Here is a 23,302-nt window from a genome sequence, read left to right as displayed (position 1 = left end):
CTGCCCGGGATTGGTTCCTGCCTTGTGCCCTGTGTTGGCTGGGATTGGCTCCAGCAGACCCCCGTGACCCTGTGTTCGGATTCAGCGGGTTAGATAATGGATGGATGGATGGAATATGAATGTCTTTCTTATTCAGTTTCAGTTGATTATCTATGAAGAACACCAAGACAGCATAACACTGCTCAACAGAATATTTCTCAGGCCTCTTTCACACTAAGAAAACAGCCATCTCTGAACCTGGAAAGTGCTTTCCAATGGTCTCACTTATAAAACTTTGCATTGATTCAAATGTGAACATATTTTCACATAAAAAATGATGAATAACAATACTAATAATAATATGATAGAGAACAATGAAAAATATTACATAAATATAAATAAATGTACAATATACATCTACATATAGTGCAGAGAAGTAAAATGGTTCATAAAGTGGCTGAGGTTGTGCAATTTTACAGTGAGTTAATTGTAATTCTAAGTACAAACAGTTCTACCAGCAGCACTTGTAGGACTGATTGAGTGCGTTTATAGCTCTTGGGATTAAACTGTTTCTGAACTGCAAGGTCCAAGCAGGAAAGGGTCTAAAGCACGGGTGTCGAACTCCGGTCCTGGAGGGCTGCAGGTTTTCATTCTAACCATCTTCTTCATTAGTGAGCCGTTTTTGCTGCGAATTAACTGGTTTTGCTTTTGTTTTAATTGATGTGACTCAGACCCCTTAATTGTCTCTTTATCCTTAATGAGCAGCCAAACAATAATGAGACACAAAACGAGCCACCAAATGACCAGCTCACCTGTGCCCATCACACAATATCTGAAAATAAAGAAAGGCGATGGCCTCCGTAAGGTTGATCTCTCGGGTCACCAATAACATTTTAATGATGTTCTTAGAAAAAACAGAAAAATCAACAGTTTTGGAAATGTCTGCTGTGGCAGAATGACAGCAGCAACAAGCCATGGAATTAAATAACAGGTTTAATTAACAGCAAGAATCAGTTTCTCATTAAGAGATTTGTTGGAGTGAAATTGGTTTAGCTGGTCATCTGTTAACTCATTTCACATCTCATTTCTATTTGGCTGACATTTAATGAGGAAAAGAATAAATTCAGGGAACTGAATCCTTAAAAACAGGGCTATTAAAAGGAAGGGAAAAGGAGTTAATTAGCAGTGAAAACAGCTCGCTGATTAGGAAAAGGGTTAGAATGAAAACCTGCAGACACTGCAGCCCTCCAGGCCCAGAGTTTGATACCCCTGCTCTAAAGCATTTGCTGGGTAGTCAAGTCAAGTCAACTTTATTTATAAAGCACTTTACATACAACAGCCACTGACCAAAGTGCTAGGAGAATTTCAGATAGACTGTGCGCATGGGTGAGTGGAATCCACGCAGATGCTGGTGGCTTTCCTTTGGCAGCGTGTGCTATAAATGACCTCTAGGGCTGGATGCTGTATCCCAATAATCCTCTGCACTCTCGGCACAATCCACTGTAGAGTTTTCTGATCAGCTGCTGTGCAGCTGTGATACCACACATAGATACCATGGGTTAAAATACTCTCAGTGTTGCACTAAGAGTAACAACTCTAAAGCAGCTATTGTATTTGGAATAGTTTAGCCATTTTGTGCACCATTATATTGTTACAAAAGGATTACAATCAAGTGTCTTAAATGTGTAAATGATATGCAATTAATTTCATTGTATTTGATAAATCCGGCATCATTGATGCAAATCTAAAAAAGAAAGGGAAACGACACAGAAACAGTAGCACTGCTTTGACACTGGGAGCCACCTGTTTGCAAAACCGAGCAGAAACGTGCGTACATATGGTGTGAGGGTGCTGTTAAATTGTTGGTGCAATTACGTCAAGTTTAGTTTTCATACATCTCAAAGTGGGCGTGGAAGTGGGAATATGCAGCATTTTTGTGTGTACGCAGAGTTTATTAATGAAGCCCCTGGCCTGTTAAGAAAGTAGATTTAACAGGGATGCAGGTATCTAGCTGTGTCTTCTCCCATTTGCATTCCAAATTAAACTCCAACTTGTACCAGGATCTGCCTGGACTTCATCTGATGACAAATGTGTAAATCGGAGTCGAACTGACATCTCTCCAGAGGCCCCTCTGCAGACCTCCTGAGCCAGAAGGCACGAAATGGACTCAAGCAAAGACAAACACCTGTAATTCAAGGGGTGACTACTAGGATGGACAGAAGAACCCACCTATTAAAAGACACTGGTTTTGTAACTGGCAGCGACTTTAATCTAATCAGGAGAAGGTTCAACCTTCCTCAGAAACTACATGCACCCTATCTCTCAAAGTAAGTGAGAGGAAAAGGAATACAAGGAGTAAATGGCAAGTTAAGAGAAGTTCAGGGATTCTCTCTGGGTACCCTCTCTGGAACTCTCCAAAATAACTGAAAACAATTGAATCCTGGTCTCTGAACCTAAAAGGTCCCTCGGAGAGCCAAATTCGACAAACTCTTATTTTTGTGGATCAGAAGCTGAGACCCAGTTTGTCAAGGTAAAGCTGTGTGACAGTAGTCTGATCAGGCTGAGAAACCAGGACTTCAAGAAGGGAACTTCAGCATCTAATCTCTTGGGCCAGAATGGCTAATGCATTTTCCCTATGAAGTGGCCAAAGACAGCAGAAGGCAAGCTGAGGAAGCAGCAGCACCACACTGACAAGGATCATGCAGCAAAGAGAAAGAGTGTACTCCAACACATGAAGAATCTCCAACTTAAACCTGGAGCACCAACAAAGCAAGAACATACATCACCCATAAAGAACTGGTACTTTAAATATATTTAACTGTGCCAAGATAAAATAGAACAGCTAGCATATATGTTATACATTTGTCTGTCTAGTCTGTCGGTGTCCAGTCTTACATGTCAACACATATTATAATATATATATATATATATATATATATATATATATATATATATATATATATATATATATGCAGTTATCATACTTCTATAATCCTTGTGTTTATCAATAAATTGCATTATTCTGTTTCTTAAAACAAGTGGAGACTTCCTCCTACAACAGAGAAGGGTAAGGTAAATAAAGTAGGAGCTTTGACAAATTATTGGACTAATTGATAATAATAACCAACAATTGATTATTGCTGAAGGCAAAACTGATCATTAGTTAAAATTTTATTTTTCAAATCCTACATTATTATACTGTCCTCCTGGGTGGGTTTATTAGTGATTATCAATCAATCAATCAAAAAGTCTACACTAGCATCTGACCTGGTAGCCTTTATTACCTGGTGCATGTCATGACATGGGGCGGCACGGTGGCGCAGTGGGTAGCGCTGCTGCCTCGCAGTTGGGAGATCTGGGGACCTGGGTTCACTTCCCGGGTCCTCCCTGCGTGGAGTTTGCATGTTCTCCCCGTGTCTGCGTGGGTTTCCTCCGGGCGCTCCGGTTTCCTCCCACAGTCCAAAGGCATGCAGGTTAGGTGGATTGGCGATTCTACATTGGCCCTAGTGTGTGCTTGGTGTGTGGGTGTGTTTGTGTGTGTCCTGCGGTGGGTTGGCACCCTGCCCAGGATTGGTTCCTGCTTTGTGCCCTGTGTTGGCTGGGATTGGCTCCAGCAGACCCCCGTGACCCTGTAGTCAGATTCAGCGGGTTGGACAATGGATGGATGGATGGATGTCATGACATGACTGCTGTTGCAATAAATAGTACAGGCCATATGAAACACTGAGGGTTCAGCCAGTTACCTTACCAACAAGCCAGCCCCCACATACAGCACAATCGCTTGCTGACCTAGGCCATTTAGCTATGTTTGTTAGTCTCATCTTGGCATCAGAGATGACTTGTGCCCTTATTGCAATACAAGTGCAGTGAAGTGCTCAGATTACATTTCATATAAACTGATGAAAAACAAAAACTTCTTTAGTGGAAATACACAGCATTGGTCCCAGTTAAAAGGCAACTAAAATACAGTCTGCACATCATATTCACTGTTTGAGGTGTAACATGTTTGTCATATCAATGCACACTGTAATAATGGCTCAATTCTGTATATTATCTGTGCGAATTTAGTTTGGTTTGGCTGCATATCCCCGCTTGATCGAGGGTGTTGTTGTTTCTCAGTTTCGCCAAATGTTGCGTATGCATGGGGCCGACATAACGTAAACATATAAAAGAGAACTTTGACAAGGGAACATGCATAGCTCCTGATGTTTTCATAGAAAGTTGCGAATACATATTTTGATCCTCTTTTTGTGTGTTCACAAGTTTAATAAATGAGGCCCCAGGGCTGTAGTCCTACTTAAAAACATTCACAGACTTGTCCAAAGGATATGAACAGCAGCAAGGACACATGCCTAGAAATGAAAAACCACACACATTTATGTCTATAAATCAAATGCTACCATACCAAATTCTATCAACAGAGACCTTTGGGAATGTGCTGGATTCTACTCTTTGTGTTCCTATTGTTTCTCTTAATAGTGATAACCTCAATCTATGGAATAAGCGGTTTAAACAAATTGATCAGTTTCAAGGAGTTATAATCTATCCAGATCCTGTAAGCTATAATTGTAAACTGTAAAATTAAAAAAAAAAAAAAACTTTCCTGGGTTATTACAAGGCTAAAAAAAAGTTACATTTTCTAACTTGGATTGTACCATTGCATGAAATGGGCTTCACTGGACAAGTTTTTTTAATGAATAGGTCGGGAGACATCCTGCTGAATTTTAACTATGAACCATGCACACTCAATGAATAATTAATTTCTTTATAGTCTACTTGTTTCTTAAATCAATGCATGCACAGAAAATTAATCAAAAATTGAATTCTATTAATACATTTAAATAATGTTACATCTTGAAACATCAGTGCACCCTTGAAGTGGAAGACTGAATGAAAACATCTCAACATGATGTTCTTGAGCGCCCTACACCACTGGTTTTGCGATTTAAACGTCTGTTTGTCCACTGCTCCTTAGAAGGGGGAGTCGTTTTTTTCTCACTTTTGCTTCGTGTGATAATGACATCCCTTGAAAAATGTGTGGTTTTGCCCTTCAGGATTCTTCCGAAAAATCTAAAGACTGATTGAATGCAGCTCCAGGGAGCATATTCACGGCTTTCTGTCCCTGCAGACACTTGTGGGCAATCCACTTTCATGAAAGTTGTGTAACGGTCAATAGGTTTGGAACTGAGAACCCATTTTCGACAGTGTTTCTGGATCCATTTCTGTAGTTCTTTATCTTTAACTTGGTGCCACATGTTATGAACAGAGTCAATCAAAGCCACAGCATAAACCTTTTTCTGCACCTGCTCACTGCGTTGGGAAAGAAGGTCCATGAAAACCAACCCTCCATACCCGTGAGCAACAACAGCAATTTGATTTGCTGAGGAGTTTGCAATAAAGTGGTCCCAGATGTATTGCACATGTTCCTCTGGGGTTGTGCTGCCTCTTTTGGCAAGTGGGATAAATCTTTTGTCTTTCATACATTTATTAATCAACTCTTCTTTCTCAGACATTCTTATGTATTCAGTGGTGGTATCACACTCACCAAATGATTCTAAAAAATTATCATTTGGGTTCATTACAATGACACCTGAAGATTCACCCAGTGCCTTTTTGATATATGGGATTTGGCTTCCTTTTTCCATACCCTCAGAGGCAATCACCTTTATGTTCCACTGACCTGCACGAATGGCTCCTCGGTCTTGAATCAAAATTATAAGTCCCTTTGGGTTATCCAAAGCCCCAGGGCTCATAAAAAACAGACTCTTGGGCTCTTGCTCCCTGGCTTCTACGGGAATGTAGACTCGTTGCAGATTGCATTTCTCCTCAAGAACCCTGTATACGTGTTGGGTAATTAAATGCCCCAAAGCCTGGTACCGAAGGTGGTTGCTTTCATAATCATCTTTATAGTAGTTGAACACAAAAGCTTCACAAGTTTCTTTCTGCCTCAGCTCCCCTTCTTCAGTAAAGGAGTACTTCTCAAGGTCTTCCATATTAGGCCTAAAACAAAACAAACATTTCGAAAGTACCGTAAGTGATTTTGAATAACTTTAGTCTTTTTGTAAGAATTAACTTTAACCATTTTTGGTTAGATTTTCAGTTTAGCACAATGCATACTTTGCAATTAAAAGTTTGAGAAAGATGCAGATGCGGGGCCGGTTTGCTGGGAGTTCCTTCCCTTTTCAGCCTGCATTCCAGAGTGAAAAACAGGCTGGAAAGCAATTTTATTTGCTGAGCTGAAGAAATTATCTTCACCATTAGCCAAAATCTGTTCACTTGGCCTCTTGAGTTTCTGTGCAGACTTTGCCAAACCAGGAGATGCCTGGAAGAAACATTCACTGTAAACCTTGTAACTACAAGCTAATTCTTATCTGTTCTAAGCAGCACACATATAAGCACACTTTGACCCAATACCTGGAAATGAACTCCGATCCCCTCAACAAAACCTTACTCATTTAAAATTAGGTGTGCCTCTCTCAACCTCTTGGTGGCTAGTCATTTGGGGCTACATAAGTGTCTATACTCTCTGTAATTATAATAATAATAATGCATTTTATTTATAGGGGCACTTTACATTAGCAATAAATCTCAAAGTGCAACATAAAAAGATTAAACAAAGGCAAGGCAAGATAAAAACAACAATAATTATAGCATTCTTGTTGATATGCTTTCCTAAATAGAAAAGTCTTTAGCGGTTTTTTAAAACAGCCCACAATCTGCTGTGTTCTCAGGCTCTCTGGTAGGGCATTCCAGAGCCATGGAGCAGCGGCTGCAAAGGCTCGGTCTCCCATTGTATGAAGTTTGGTCACAGGGGGGCAAAGGTCAGTGGGTATTTGTAAAACTGAGGTTTCTTGTAGTGGATTGTAATATAAGGAGTTCTTTAAGATATTGTGGAGCATTTCCATGGATACACTGGTGAGTAAACAAACAGAGTTTGTATTCGATATGGAGGTGGATAGGGAGCCAATGAAGTGACCGAAGGATTGGTGAGATATGTTCATATTTCCGCACCCTCATCAGGATTCTTGCAGTACTAATTACTCAAATCCCTCTTTCAGACTCTGGCTCTCTGCTAGTGATGCCTTCCTGTTTTGGTGCAAAAAAGAACACTTACTTCAACAAGGAAACTTCACACCTAAATTCTTGTACAAGAGAAATATAGCAGGAAGAGTAATGATTTTTGCTAAGAAGTTCAAGGAACATGGCAATGAGCATACCATTCAAAGAAAGCTGAGGAAAACCATACCTAATGAACACATGCAATGGGCCATTTGGCAAAGACAAATGAATGTACACCATCACTAGAAAATGTTCTTCACTTGAAACTCGATCAAAGAAGACTACCGTATATAGCATCTATTATTCCTTTAAGACTGTCTAGTTTTACAGTTAGGTCCATAAATATTTGGACAGAGACAACATTTTTTTCTAATTTTGGTTCTGTACATTACCACAATGAATTTTAAATGAAACAACTCAGATGCAGTTGAAGTGCAGACTTTCAGCTTTAATTCAGTGGGGTGAACAAAACGATTGCATAAAAATGTGAGGCAACTAAAGCATTTTTTTAACACAATCCCTTCATGTCAGGGGCTCAAAAGTAATTGGACAAATTAAATAACTGGAAATAAAATGTTCATTTCTAATACTTGGTTGAAAGCCCTTTGCTGGCAATGACAGCCTGAAGTCTTGAACTCATGGACATCACCAGATGCTGGGTTTCCTCCTTTATAATGCTCTGCCAGGCCTTTACTGCAGTGGCTTTCAGTTACTGTTTGTTTGTGGGCCTTTCTGTCCAAAGTTTAGTCTTCAACAAGTGAAATGCATCCTCAATTGGGTTAAGATCAGGTGACTGACTTGGCCATTCAAGAATTTTCCACTTCTTTGCTTTAATAAACTCCTAGGTTGCTTTGGCTGTATGTTTTGGGTCATGTCCATCTGTATCATGAAATGCCGCCCGATCAATTTGACTGCATTTAGCTGGATTTGAGCAGACAGTATGTCTCTGAACAACTCAGAATTCATTTGGCTGCTTCTGTCCTGCGTCACATCATCAATAAACACTAGTGTCCCAGTGCCACTGGCAGCCATGCACGCCCAAGCCATCACACTGCCTCCACCGTGTTTTAGATGATGTGGTATGCTTTGGATAATGAGCTGTTCCACACCTTCTCCATACTTTTTTCTTGCCATCATTCTAGTAGAGGTTGATCTTGGTTTCATTTGTCCAAAGAATGTTTTTCCAGAACTGTGCTGGCTTTTTTAGATGTTCTTTAGCAAAGTCCAAGCTAGCCTTTCTATTCTTGAGGCTTATGAGTGGCTTGCACCTTGCAGTGCACCCTCTGTATTTGCTTTCATGCAGTCTTCTCTTTATGGTAGACTTGGATATCGATACGCCTACCCCCTGGACAGTGTTGTTCACTTGGTTGGCTGTTGTGAAGGGGTTTCTCTTCACCATGGAAATGATTCTGTGATCATCCACCACTGTTGTCTTCCGTGGACGTCCAGGTCTTTTTGCGTTGCTGAGTTCACCAGTGCTTGCTTTCTTTGTACCAAACTGTAGATTTTGCCACTCGTAACATTGTAGCAATTTCTCAGATGGGTTTTTTCTGTTTTCGCAGCTTAAGGATGGCTTCTTTCACCTGCATGGAGAGCTCCTTTGACCGCATGTTGTCTGTTCACAGCAAAATCTTCCACATGCAAGCACCACACCTCAAATCAACTCCAGGCCTTTTATCTGCTTAATTGATAATGACATAACGACGGACTTGCCCACACCTGCCCATGAAACAGCCTTTGAGTCAATTGTCCAATTACTTTTGAGCCCCTGAAATGAAGGGATTGTGTTTAAAAAATGCTTTAGTTGCCTCACATTTTTATGCAATCGTTTTGTTCACCCCACTGAATTAAAGCTGAAAGTCTGCACTTCAACTGCATCTGAGTTGTTTCATTTAAAATTCATTGTGGTAATGTACAGAACCAAAATTAGAAAAAAGTTGTCTCTGTCCAAATATTTATGGACCTAACTGTATATTACTTTACCTGTGCCACAGTAAATTAGAACTCTACATAGCTATTAAACTGCCCACTAAAATATATTTTTTATGTGTAACTGGTACTGTGCAGCAAGTTCAGGAACAGCTATTATTTACAAGCTTATAATTAAATAACAATCAAGAAAACCTCATACAGTATATGCATTATGCCCTAAAATGCATCACAATTGACCTAGAATAGATATATGGTTTGTGGACACTAGAGGGCACTGTCGCTCCTCTCTCCCCAACACACAGACACTGAGGACACAAGTTAAAAGCACAAAGAGCTTGTTAATTTAATGAACTCTTCACAGTGCTTTTCCCAGCACTACAGACAAAAGTAAATAAGCAATACACCCCACACAATTCTATTTCTCTCTCTCTTTCTTCCTCCTCCGCTCCTCCCAACAAGCTTTGTCCACCATCCACCCGTCTCTGGCTTGTTGGCAGGGTTTATGGTGGTTCCTTTTATATTGGCTAACCCAGTTGTGCTTTCACTCTTCTGCCCACATGGTTTGCCAGCACTTCCAGGTTAGACGAAAACCTCATCCCATACAAGTCCTCCACAGCACCTCCTGACAGTACCCATGGCACCCAACAGGGCTGAGATAAAGAACTCCAAGTCCCATATTGCCCTGCAGGAATATGGGCCACCGCTGTAATCCCAGGGTGCTGCCATCTAGCGTCTCGGGGAGGCAGTGCCCTAAGGAAGCTCCTTCCATCTCCAGGGCGTCTCTTTCAGGTTATAAACTATTTCAAAGTCCACAATGCACTTGTAGACAGGACTGGCAAACTCTCAAAAACTGTAAAATATCTGTTCATGAAGAAAGAGCTGGTCCTCTACTTCATCACATTAATCCTCCAATGTCTAAGTTTATTTCATTGGAAGGTGTCTTCAGTACCACAGCACATCTTTTATCATTGAATAAACTCCTTTACAAACTAGTACTACCACATTCAGTATAGTTTAGGACAAATATAGAAATTATAAGGGTGTGCATTCAAGGCAGAATCCATGAAGCATGTCTGCACACAAGTTAGTGTAAGAATTTGAAATAAACTGCCCATAACTTTTAAAAAGGGTCAAGATGGGATACTGAGACAACTCAGCTATTAGCAAATTGAATGAGCACCGATGGATTGAATGGTATCCAGTTGTTTCTAAAACATCTAAATGTGCCTATAATATGGATTTTATATTTTTGGTGTATACTGTAATACTTCAATATCATGATTGACATTGTGGTCTAGTGACAGCCAATGGAATATAAACTGCTAGATTTCTGGTTCCATCTCACAAATGACCTTCTGGGAATCCCAAAGAAGATTACTTTAAAATGTCCTCCAGTTCTTGAGGCAAGTAAACAATTAACTTTAAATTTTAAAAGGCTCAACTTATCAGTCTAAAAAATAAAAACATAACTTTAAATGCAATACAACAGCTGATCAAGTTCACAAATTTGCTTTGACCCATTTGCCAGAGAATACAAAAAGAATACACTGCAAAGTCAAAAACAAACATACCCTTTTCTTTATAAAATATACTTGAACAGATAAAGTGTACTTTAGAACTAGGTGTCTGTACCTGAAGATATCACATTTAAACTGCTTTGCCGGGTTGGTTTTTCTGCCACATTTCCTGGAACCTGCTCAGCTCTTCAGTATATTAAAACATAAGATGATATTCCACAAATGAATATTTCTCTTGAAAAAGACCCTTTCACATGCTGGGATATGGTTTTTAGGAATATGTTACAAATATAACTGATTAATATGTATGCATTTGCATTAAACAGAATTGCAGACCTAACTTGGTTAACAAAGTTGATGTCAGGTACCATTAAACACTACAAGCAATACAGGATAGGCAACATCTACATGGAAGCTCTACTATTAATGTTTAGTTTCATATTAAAATGGCATTATACTGTAAGTTTTATGGAATTGTAAATCATTTCATCGAGTTTAATAGTATCATTGTCATAGAACAGTGAGTCTTACTTGTATGGCAAACTAACATGCAACATATCACCCCTTTGATAAACAAGAATGTATTAAAGTAAATAACTCAGTTTTAGCTAAAATAATTACATAGATCTAGTTTCTGAGTTTAATGGTATTTACTGTGAAATGCAATATATGATGGCAACAATTGGTTTAAACTAAACAAAAAAACAAAGATAAGTGAGTTGTGCATCTATTATGTATGTCTGAAAAAGAAGGCAAAATAAACCCGTCAGTATACTGTATTGTGTGTCACATACACTGGCCAAGCAAAATAATTTTAATCAAGCTTACCATCAGTGCCTGTCTTTTCTAGTCCCTAAACCGTATATCCCATCTGCAGACCAGACTTATATGACCTAACCAACTAATTTAAAAAACAACTTATGTACCCAGCTCAATTTGCTATTATTTTGTCACATCAAATAACTGCAGAATAAACCTTCTGCTTAGGAACAAACCCGGACTCCATTTGGTGCTGGTCCCAAACCCGGATAAAACAGGGAGGGTTGGCATCAGGAAAGGCATCTGGCCATAAAAATCTAAAAAATTACCTCAAAAAATGGGAGTAGCTACAAAAGAAGAAGAAGAAGCTTCTGTTTATTAACAGGTAAGTAATGTCAAACACTCTTTGATGAAAGAGAAAAGGGTAGAAGGAGCCATGTGAAGATTGGTGAGCGGGCTAACCGGAGTGTTTAATTGGCCTGCTGAGATTAACTGTGGCTACGCATATGAGTGAACTTTCCGATTGTCTGGCGCTCCTGCCAGAGATGGATCTTGCCATGCAAGGGGCTTTTTAATTGCATTAAAGTGATTTGTTAAATTGAATAGAGGGGGTTCACACATCTGGCTTAAGTGCTTATGGTCCTGATGCAAGTCTGAATTGGTGATTCAACTGTGCGGAAAAAAATCAGTCGCCTTCAACCAATCAGCTTTTAACTCAGCTTCTAATATGGTAAACCCGGAAGCATGTGGAAAAAAACTTAAAAGCCCCTGTTTGTAGGCAAAAAGGACTGTTCACTTCTAATTTACAAAAACATGCAAAAATCTTTATGGACATGAATGAAAAATACCTCTTATGTCTGTTCCTAAAGCAACCAGGTTGTTACATCCATTATTAAGTAATGCTAAAGTATCTACCACTGAGCAGCAAGTCTCTCATGTCAGAAGCAAACTTTAAAGTTGATTTGTTAAAGATGAATGACAGTCCTGAAACAATTTTGATATTATTTTAGGACCAATACACACCCAACAGAATAGGTGAGGCACTGAAGTAATGGAGAGTAAAATGTCACTGTCGCTTAACTAGACAATAAGCAGTAGAACTGTGTATACTATTTCAACACCTCTTGCTTTGTTTTGTAGTGTTTGGCTGTTCTGTCATTGGTTGTTAATAACTAACTTCCCCATCTTCACACAAAGATGTTAACCATTTAATTTCTGAAAAACTGTTTATTATAACCAACTATCTGATGCACTTGTGTTGCTTTAACATTTTATGTCTTTTCTAACAATGCTCAGAACTATCCCCATCATTTTTTTTTTTCATCTTTTGGGAAATGTTCTTGGAACCACCCATGAGGCTTCTTGGTCAGCTTGGTTCCTGCTTATTTTGTGAGACCCAGGCCACTAGGACTCATTTCAATGAGCGCCTGGTGACTTAATGGTCACCGATTAGGTGTAGGCTGTATCATTAGGCAGACGTCAAGACGGAAGTTTGAATACTTGTTACTTTCTGTATTATTTTAAGTATTATTGCTGTTGGATTTGGGTTTGTTTCAAGCCATATCAAGCGACATCTGCACTGGACCACAGAACTACTACAAGTGCTCATCACAGTTTAGTTTGCTGTGAACTCAAAATTTAATTCCATAACATATAGTTGTTATTATTCTTATTACTACTTATTAAAATGTCTGACACCTTTATCAAGGGCAACTTACAATTGATTTCTTTTTCAAATTAGAGAACAGGCAGGTAAAATCACTTGCTCATGGTCACATAGCATTAGTAGTGGGATCTGAACCCACAACCTCTGGGTTTGTCCTAACTACTATGTCACACAGTTGGAAGAAGTCTGTGTTCTGTGCATTGTTGAAATAATACAGAATACATATGTTCCCTGTAAATTACATAATCCTGGTCAGGTACATAAATAACCTTTAAAACTTCCTTGGGTCAAATTTGGCCCAGGTTTGTGTTTGAAACAAGTAAAAGCAGCCTAAATTTCAACTGTTTGTTTCTGACATTTCCCCCAGTTAATGAACAGTAAAAAAATGACATGTTCCATAATTTGTACAGGTTTTAAAAAGTTTTTACTTTGCCATGTCTTTCGGCCAGTTTTAGTGCACCATTCATTTTAAAGGATTTTCTAATGCATTTAGGTTAAGTAGTTTGCTCACAGTCCATAAACACAATCTGTGTTCTTTTCAGCTCAGAAATGTAAAGACTCTACCTTTACAAAATAGAAAAAATATTTCTAAATGTCATATTTTGTTATGCAGTTGCTACACATTTTAAACATTGCAATGAGTTTCAGGACAGTTTTTCCCCAACCAGATACCTCAAAGATGGTGGATTGTACTCTCCATTTAACATACTTTGTTTACAACCCACAAAAAAATTCTAAATGCCACTTGTTCTAAAACTTTAGATCATCGTTATTACAGATGAGATGGTCAATGAATATAAAATGGGTCTGGGGTTAAAAATCTGATGTCTCTAGACAACTAGAAAGGGGTGTTAGAATCGGGTCCCAAAAAGACCTGTAAAGGCACAGCATTGAGTCGTCCTTTAAAGACACTGAAAGGGCATTTCAATTACATTTCATTTCTTTTAATTTTAAAAGGTTGTTGTCTATGAAGAGTTTGAAAGTACATTCTTAAAAATACTGGTTCTTTAATGGCAATTTATGGTTCTTTACTGGGTTGTGTGGATCCTCATATACAGTAGCTATTGCCTGAATTCATTTCATTCTGGGAAGGTTTTTTTTGCATATTAATTTTGGTGATTTCGGCTTTGAAAAACTTCCTAATATGTATAAAAAACTGAAGCCTTTAATGTATAGTTTACTAACTAACAGGACACTAACACATTAAGAAAACCTGGCCTTAACCTGTGATATTGTATGCAGCAAGAGTTCTTTTAAAATTACGACCTATTGGAGTGTCATAAATATGGAAGCGTATTAGAGCCACGGAGAAGAAGAAAAAATATGGACACAGTGAAGAAGAAAAAAAAAGCATTTGTCGAGAATAAAGTCGACTTTTCCACTTTATTCTCATAGCTGACTTTATTCTCATAGTTTGTCATTAAAGTAGAACATCGTAAACTAAACCATCTTAAAATCAATGTTTAATTTACTAGATTTTCTCAACCCCCTTCATAAATTAATGTAGCACATTAAATGCTTTGTGTTAAGTGTTCCCCAAGCCATGTTAATCCGTACGTACTTCTTAAACTGTTTTCCTCTTGCACTAAGATGAGGCACAGGCAGAGATCACCACATAGAATACATTCACTTCATGATATTCCTTCTCTCTGAACATTTAGAATGCTAAGATAAATACTTGATATAATTTCATGATGAAATGTATTAAACATGTGGGGGCACGGTGGCGTGAAGGCTGCACCGCTGCCTCGCAACAAGGGGGAGCCCGGGTGTTCCCCAGTGGCGTAGCTTGACTTTGTGCCACTCGGGGCGGGGCTTCAATTTGCTGCCCTCCAACATATCTGAATATGTTAACCTATTTAAATAGAAAATTAAAATGATGTACAGAGAAAAATTAAGATACATTTTGCATAGGTGTATTTATATACAGAGAAACAGTAATATTTTTCACATATAATTATTTATAAGCATCAACTAGACAAGAATATAGTACAGACGCACTTGATAAGCCGTGTTTTGATTGTTAGTTTCATATAATTACGCTGCGAAAACCAGAACCGGTGTGGTGTACAAGTGATACGTGAGGATGAGCAAGAACGCATTCGGATTGATAACGAAATGAAATTATACATTGTGAATTAGTGGTTTATCTTCCTAGAAATTATTAATCGGTGTAATTTTTCTGTTTATTTTTGTTATTGCCTCATAAATTTCAACTGCCGTGTCTTATGCCGTCACAGAAGGACCGTCTGAAAATGATTTTTGAAGCATTTGTGGATGAAAATCAGAGAATTTGACTTTTTTCATTCATGAGTGATATTTTTACAAACCCTGCTGCTTACACGTGAAGTGTTCTGAGCCTTTTGGCCAATAATGCCGCCCCCAAAAATGTGCCGCCCGGGGCGAACCGCCCCCTCCGCCCGCCCCTAGCTATGCCACTGGTGTTCCCTGCTTTGAATTTGCATGTTTTTCTGGTGGGTTTACTCGGTGTGCTTCAGTTTGCTTTCAAAGTCATGTGGGATGTGGGGTTTTGTTATGCTATATTGACCCTGCTAGTGTATGTATTGCTCGTATTCACCCTGCGATGTGCTGGCACCCCGTTCAGGATTTCCTCCTGCCTCGCACACAATGCTTGCTGGGATGGGTGCAACCCTGAATGGATGGCATAATTAAACATGTATAACGAAGATTTTTTTAAAGTTCTGAACACTCTGTGGTCTAAGTTTATAATTAGTTTTAATTTCACAAGGACGTTTATTGTGTGGTGATTGGTTATGTGGAGAAAGAAAGTGGAAGGATAGGAACTGGGGGTTTGGTACGTCAGACAGAGACAGCACGCATGCAATAAAGAAAGCCCACTCAGAAGAACATGTATTGAATTCTGTGTTTGTGTCTCCGACCACCAGGGGGGTATTTTCCGTACGTCGCTTAAATCATCCGAGATCAGAAGCCTCATCTTGGATGAGTTAATGCCAGTGAATCTCATCTGGGATAAGTCGGTTTTTCAAATGCAGCCGTGTAGTAGATTAGTCTAGCTGGATCTAATCATCCGAGATGAATGCGCGCGCCCGCACTGATTGAAAAGCCCATATATATGGAGTCTAGAAAACATGATCAGCAAGTCTTTGATAGGCTGTAACAAAATGACGAAAGAACAGGCGCATTTTTTTTTTTTTCACACAAGCGGAGCAAGACCTTTCATTCGAAGGACATGAAGAATTACAAGATTTAATATGCACAAGGGGTAACACTGCAAAAGCAACCCAAACAAGAAAAGACGGCTGGCAAAAAAGTGGCCGACAAATTAAACACGTGTGCATTGTACTTACTGAAAGCAGCGTTTCATTTCCTATGTGTCAGATTAATTATTATTTAATATGTCATAATTCCAGATCAAACGTGAGCACAAGGAGAACACGGGAACAGGTTAAACTGAAGTACAAGAATATACTTCAAACTGGTACATATTGGTATATAACTAAAGAATTGTTGACATAAAGAATCATATATAAAGAACATTAATTTTAAAGCGAATAAGAAGGCAGACAAGCAAAAAACAGGTGGAGGTCCACGCGGTCCAGACCTAACCCCTGCAGAAGAGTTGGCTCTCCAGCAAAATGCCCATCGCCCTGTTTCTGAGGGCATTCCACGGGGAATCTCCTCCTCAGAACCAGTGGCAGGATGCAGTGGTCACTTCATTTCAGGTAAAGGATGGTCATTGCATGTATTTGTCCTCCATGTGTGCCATAGGTATGTTCCATATAGCCCTCTTTTTTTTGTTGGGTCAGTTGCAGGGAATGTCATATCCTTAGAACCTGTGTCTGACCAACGAGATATTGACAAAGGTCAAATATTTGATGAAGACACTGTGTCTGATTATTCATCAGGAGGAGAGGTACATTTTCCAAATAATGTTTGATCAAACTCCACTCTGATCAGTCCCATGTGCCCCAATCACATTTGGAAACCCTGGGAAATGAGAATGTTAGGCTGATTGTGAGATTGTTTATGGAACTGTGGGTGTTTTTACCTGTGTATTACCTACCTGCAATGGCATGAAACGCCTCTTTTGTCTGCACACGCAGGTGTCCAGGAAACACAATGAAAACCCGAAGGAAATATTTCAGAGCCAAACAGACTTTACGAATTGCCTGGCAAACTGCACTTTTAGATAGATTTTCCGCATCGCCTACAGTATATTAAAAAAGTGCCGCTTGCAAAAAACCTCAAAGCAATGCATACTGTCTGTGTGGTTATGAGAGCCCGACTTCGCCGAGTTTGACTTCGAATATAAGGTCCTAATAACTTTTTGAGGCAAAATATTCCCCCTCGGCTAAAGCGGTATCTTTCGAAAAGAATTTCCTTCGGGAGCAATAAAGGATCTTGCCGATCGCGCAAACCCCTCTCTATATGAAATTCTCTTCTTTTAATTTGCGGACCGATATCAATTGGTCGCTCATTCATGAAAGGCGAAGTCATGACTGAATGAATTCCATGCATGGACACTGATTAAGTGTGTGAGCTAATCCTTGTTTACATAGAACAAACCTGCAGGATTAGGATGTGTTGCTATGAGAACACTTCCAGCAAGAGTTTCGAAAAACCGACAGATCCAGGATCATGCCAGATCGTCAACAATTACATCCGGCTAAACGAGTAATCCGCGTATGAAAAATACCTCCCAGATCACGAACCCAACATTTACACAATATTTAAGTTAAACCTGTGCGATACCCATTAATATGTCCAGTTTTTTTGGAGCCTCGTCACACTTGCCATAAAGGTCTCTACACTGAACGTACACCGGGGGACCGCTTACTGCGAGGGAGCAACACTACCGCCACAACACCGTGCATGTTTAATACATTTAATCATGAAAATTATATAAAGCATTCAGTTTAAGAAGCGCGTAGCGATTAACAACTGGGTCGGGGAACACTTTACAATGACAAAATAAACTACGAGAATAATACATGTCGACTTTAATCTCGACATGTACTTTTTTTCCTTCACTGTGTCCGTATTTTTTTTTCTTCACCGTGGCCCTAATACGTTTCCGTACATAGGTCAGTTACCGACTAGTGGTTGTTATTTACTCAATGGTGTCTGCTACAGATGTAAATTAGGGTTCTTTTTGTAGCCTTCATGGGGATGGGTCTTTTGGGAGCCAAAAATTATTCCTCGATGGTATCGCTCTTAACTGCCCTGGCCGTTTAATTTTATGAGTGCATTCTGCTTGTTTGCTTCGGATTTGTTTCTCACTCCACAAAAACGTTCCAATTACGTTCACCAGCAATTCCAAACTGGCCATCTTCGTGTATGGGTATGTGCGTAAGTGGGTCCTGTGATGGACCGACATTTTGTTCAAGGAGGTTTCCAAGGCCTGGTGCTGCCATTAGAGGATTCGCTCCACCATCGTCCACAACTATAAACCAGGTTTGAAAAGATGTCATAAATAAAAATACGTGCACGTTAGGTTTGTTATTGACTCCATCCATCCATCCATTGTCTCCCGCTTATCCGAGGTCGGGTCGCGGGGGCAGCAGCTTGAGCAGAGATGCCCAGACTTCCCTCTCCCCGGCCACTTCTTCTAGCTCTTCCGGGAGAATCCCAAGGCGTTCCCAGGCCAGTCGAGAGACATAGTCCCTCCAGCGTGTCCTGGGTCTTCCCCGGGGCCTCCTCCCGGTTAGACGTGCCCGGAACACCTCACCAGGGAGGCGTCCAGGAGGCATCCTGATCAGATGCCCGAGCCACCTCATCTGACTCCTCTCGATGCGGAGGAGCAGCGGCTCTACTCTGAGCCCCTCCCGGATGACTGAGCTTTTCACCCTATCTTTAAGGGAAAGCCCAGACACCCTGCGGAGGAAACTCATTTCAGCCGCTTGTATTCGCGATCTCGTTCTTTCGGTCACTACCCATAGCTCATGACCATAGGTGAGGGTAGGAACATAGATCGACTGGTAAATTGAGAGCTTCGCCTTGCGGCTCAGCTCCTTTTTCACCACAACAGACCGATGCAGCGCCCGCATTACTGCGGATGCCGCACCGATCCGCCTGTCGATCTCACGCTCCATTCTTCCCTCACTCGTGAACAAGACCCTGAGATACTTGAACTCCTCCACTTGGGGCAGGATCTCGCTACCAACCCTGAGAGGGCACTCCACCCTTTTCCGGCTGAGGACCATGGTCTCGGATTTGGAGGTGCTGATTCTCATCCCAGCCGCTTCACACTCGGCTGCGAACCGATCCAGAGAGAGCTGAAGATCACGGCCTGATGAAGCAAACAGGACAACATCATCTGCAAAAAGCAGTGACCCAATCCTGAGCCCACCAAACCGGACCCTCTCAACGCCCTGGCTGCGCCTAGAAATTCTGTCCATAAAAGTTATGAACAGAATCGGTGACAAAGGGCAGCCCTGGCGGAGTCCAACTCTCACTGGAAATGGGTTCGACTTACTGCCGGCAATGCGGACCAAGCTCTGGCACCGATCGTACAGGGACTGAACAGCCCTTATCGGGGGGCCGGTACCCCATACTCTCGGAGTACCCCCCACAGGATTCCCCGAGGGACACGGTCGAATGCCTTTTCCAAGTCCACAAAACACATGTAGACTGGTTGGGCAAACTCCCATGCACCCTCCAGGACCCTGCTAAGGGTATAGAGCTGGTCCACTGTTCCGTGACCAGGACGAAAACCACACTGTTCCTCCTGAATCCGAGGCTCGACTATCCGACGGACCCTCCTCTCCAGGACCCCTGAATAGACTTTTCCAGGGAGGCTGAGGAGTGTGATCCCTCTGTAGTTGGAACACACCCTCCGATCCCCCTTCTTAAAGAGGGGGACCACCACCCCGGTCTGCCAATCCAGAGGCACTGTCCCTGATGTCCATGCGATGTTGCAGAGGCGTGTCAGCCAAGACAGTCCTACAACATCCAGAGCCTTGAGGAACTCCGGGCGTATCTCATCCACCCCTGGGGCCCTGCCACCAAGGAGTTTTTTGACCACCTCGGTGACCTCAGTCCCAGAGATGGGGGAGCCCACCTCTGAGTCCCCAGGCTCTGCTTCCTCATTGGAAGGCATGTTAATGGGATTGAGGAGGTCTTCGAAGTATTCCCCCCACCGACCCACAATGTCCCGAGTCGAGGTCAGCAGCGCACCATCCCCACCATATACAGTGTTGACACTGCACTGCTTCCCCTTCCTGAGACGCCGGATGGTGGACCAGAATCTCCTCGAAGCCGTCCGAAAGTCGTTCTCCATGGCCTCCCCAAACTCCTCCCACGCCCGAGTTTTTGCCTCAGCAACCACCAAAGCCGCATTCCGCTTGGCCTGTTGGTACCTATCAGCTGCCTCCGGGGTCCCACAGGACAAAAGGGTCCTGTAGGACTCCTTCTTCAGCTTGACGGCATCCTTCACCGCTGGTGTCCACCAACGGGTTCGGGGATTGCCGCCACGACAGGCACCGACCACCTTACGGCCACAGCTCCGGTCAGCTGCCTCAACAATAGAGGCACGGAACATGGCCCATTCGGACTCAATGTCCCCCACCTCCCTCGGGATGTGGTCGAAGTTCTGCCGGAGGTGGGAGTTGAAGCTACTTCTGACAGGGGGCTCTGCCAGACGTTCCCAGCAGACCCTCACAACACGTTTGGGCCTACCACGCCTGACCGGCATCCTCCCCCACCATCGAAGCCAACTCACCACCAGGTGGTGATCAGTTGACAGCTCCGCCCCTCTCTTCACCCGAGTGTCCAAAACATGTGGCCGCAAGTCCGACGACACGAGCACAAAGTCGATCATCGAACTGAGGCCTAGGGTGTCCTGGTGCCAAGTGCACATATGAACACCCCTATGCTTGAACATGGTGTTCGTTATGGACAATCCGTGACAAGCACAGAAGTCCAATAACAAAACACCACTCGGGTTCTGATTGGGGGGGCCATTCCTCCCAATCACGCCCTTCCAGGTCTCACTGTCATTGCCCACGTGAGCATTGAAGTCTCCCAGCAGAACGAGGGAGTCCCCAGAAGGTATGCCCTCTAGCACCCCCTCCAGGGACTCCAAAAAGGGTGGGTACTCTGAACTGCTGTTCGGTGCATACGCACAAACAACAGTTAGGACCCGTCCCCCCACCCGAAGGCGAAGGGAGGCTACCCTCTCGTCCACCGGGGTAAACCCCAATGTACAGGCTCCAAGTTGGGGGGCAATAAGTATACCCACACCTGCTCGGCGCCTCTCACCGGGGGCAACTCCAGAGTGGTACAGAGTCCAGCCCCTCTCAAGGAGATTGGTTCCAGAGTCCAAGCTGTGCGTCGAGGTGAGTCCGACTATATCTAGCCGGAACCTCTCAACTTCGCGCACTAGCTCAGGCTCCTTCCCCTTCAGAGAGGTGACATTCCACGTCCCAAGAGCCAGTTTCTGTAGCCGAGGATCGGACCGCCAAGGTCCCCGCCTTCGGCCACCACCCAACTCACACTGCACCCGACCTCCTTGGCCCCTCCCATAGGTGGTGAGCCCATGGGAAGGTTATTGACTCCTAATTGAACAAATGTAGGTATATATATGCTGTACGATGTGCTATTTTTCTTCTTCCATCTGGGAACACCAGTAGTACAAGCCCGTGTGCGAATAAAAATGTTAAGATTGTATAATCATTATACACGGATTTTTTGCTCGTGTGGCTCGTCAAACCGAACACTTTTCCCCACTTAGGCACTGATTGCCTACTTTAGACTGACTGACTAGACCTTTGCACTGCGAGCGGCTGGTATAACTCACACACTTCGTAACAGCCTTAGTCCGCTAAAATGAAATTTCAAATACCAAAAAGTACACGGACCAGCCTCGTTAATTTAAACCTGATTACGCATACACTGTAGAACACAGTGCCTTATGCAAGTGTGAATGATATAAGAAATGCCATTCTTACCCCGAATTTATTTATTTCATGAAAAAAAGAAGGGAAAATGCGTTCAACAGACTTACCCGTACCTTTCAGTCGCTCACCAATCCGTATTGCTGAGGCGGGGATAATAAGCTTCCGTCTTCAATTAAGCGTAATAAATCTGAAAAGAAGAAGAAAAAATCGGCACTCTGTATTTTCAAAGTATGTAAAAGAACTGTATACCTTAGAAATAATAAAAAAACAATTGTTATTAACGATCTAGTAATGCACTTATATAATAAAAACATACTAGTTAGCGACAGGTTCTACTGACTTGCAAACGTAATTAAACCGGGTTAATATTCATTCAAGAAGGTTGATCCTTTACCATTAAATATGTCAGTAGCTCTGTGGTTTCTTTATGACTGTATTCACAAAGGTCAACTGCACTGAAAAAGAAGGAAACTGACGTCTAAGCCAGTGACTGCTTACAGAAGTTCATAGCTCCTGTCATTGCAGGTTTTTGTTCCATTTAGTCTCCCAAGCAGTCAGTCATTTTCTCACTAATTGACCTCATGTTTTACTAACTGTTTTTCTTTTTTACCTTTACAAAAGAGTAGTAGTGTGAGATTTACATTGATGAGAAACTTATAAATTCTTTTGCTATAGTTTTAAGTTTTTACTCCCTCTTTTTCATTGTCCTATTAATTCACCTTTTTCTGTGGAGTTTGCACAATGAGTTGTATCATAGCAATTCCAGTTAATAATAAACAAAGTATACATGGGGGAAAATGACTGCAAAATGGTAGTTTTTTTTTTTTTTGGGTAAAATAAGCCAACCACATCCATTGAAAAACCCTTTTTTTCTAAACTTGTTTTCTGGTGTGGTGTCTATCAAGCCCCGTGACCCTGTGTTCGGATTCAGCGGGTTGGAAAATGGATGGATGGATGGATGGTGTCTATCAAGATGCAATCTTCTTCTTACGGCTGCTCCCGTTAAGGGTTGCCACAGCGGATCATCTTCTTCCATATCTTTCTGTCCTCTGCATCTTGCTCTGTTACACCCATCACCTGCATGTCCTCTCTCACCACATCCATGAACCTTTGCTTGGGCCTTCCTCTTTTCCTCTTCCCTGGCAGCTCTATCCTTAGCATCCTTCTCCCAATACACCCAGCATCTCTCCTCTGCACATGTCCAAACCAACGCAATCTCGCCTCTTTGACTTTGTCTCTCAACCGTCCAACTTGAGCTGACCCTCTAATGTACTCATTTCTAATCCTATCCATCCTCGTCACAACCAGTGCAAATCTTAGCATCTTTAACTCTGCTACCTCCAGCTCTGTCTCCTGCTTTCTGGTCAGTGCCACCGTCTCCAACCCATATAACATAGCTGGTCTCACTACCGTCCTGTAGACCTTCCCTTTCACTCTTGCCGATACTCGTCTGTCACAAATTACTCCTGACACTCTTCTCCACCCATTCCACCCTGCCTGCACTCTGTTTT

The 23,302-nt window shown here is 41.8% G+C and overlaps 1 protein-coding gene across 1 annotated transcript; it reads right to left on the bottom strand.

Annotated features, from left to right (window-relative positions):
* Positions 1 to 4,264: 4,264 nt before the first annotated feature.
* Positions 4,265 to 22,295, bottom strand: LOC114651402 (putative protein FAM172B). Its single transcript, XM_051926079.1, has 2 exons — positions 21,899 to 22,295; positions 4,265 to 5,979 (listed from the first exon to the last, which is right to left on the bottom strand). The coding sequence occupies exon 2, from the start codon at positions 5,970 to 5,972 to the stop codon at positions 4,881 to 4,883; it is 1,092 nt and encodes a 363-aa protein (XP_051782039.1). The 5' UTR covers positions 5,973 to 5,979; positions 21,899 to 22,295; the 3' UTR covers positions 4,265 to 4,880.
* Positions 22,296 to 23,302: the final 1,007 nt, after the last annotated feature.

Source organism: Erpetoichthys calabaricus, chromosome 4, assembly GCF_900747795.2.
Source record: "Erpetoichthys calabaricus chromosome 4, fErpCal1.3, whole genome shotgun sequence".
NCBI lineage: Eukaryota > Metazoa > Chordata > Cladistia > Polypteriformes > Polypteridae > Erpetoichthys > Erpetoichthys calabaricus.
Note: the sequence above shows the minus strand (reverse complement) of the source record. Positions and strands in the feature narration are given on the sequence as shown.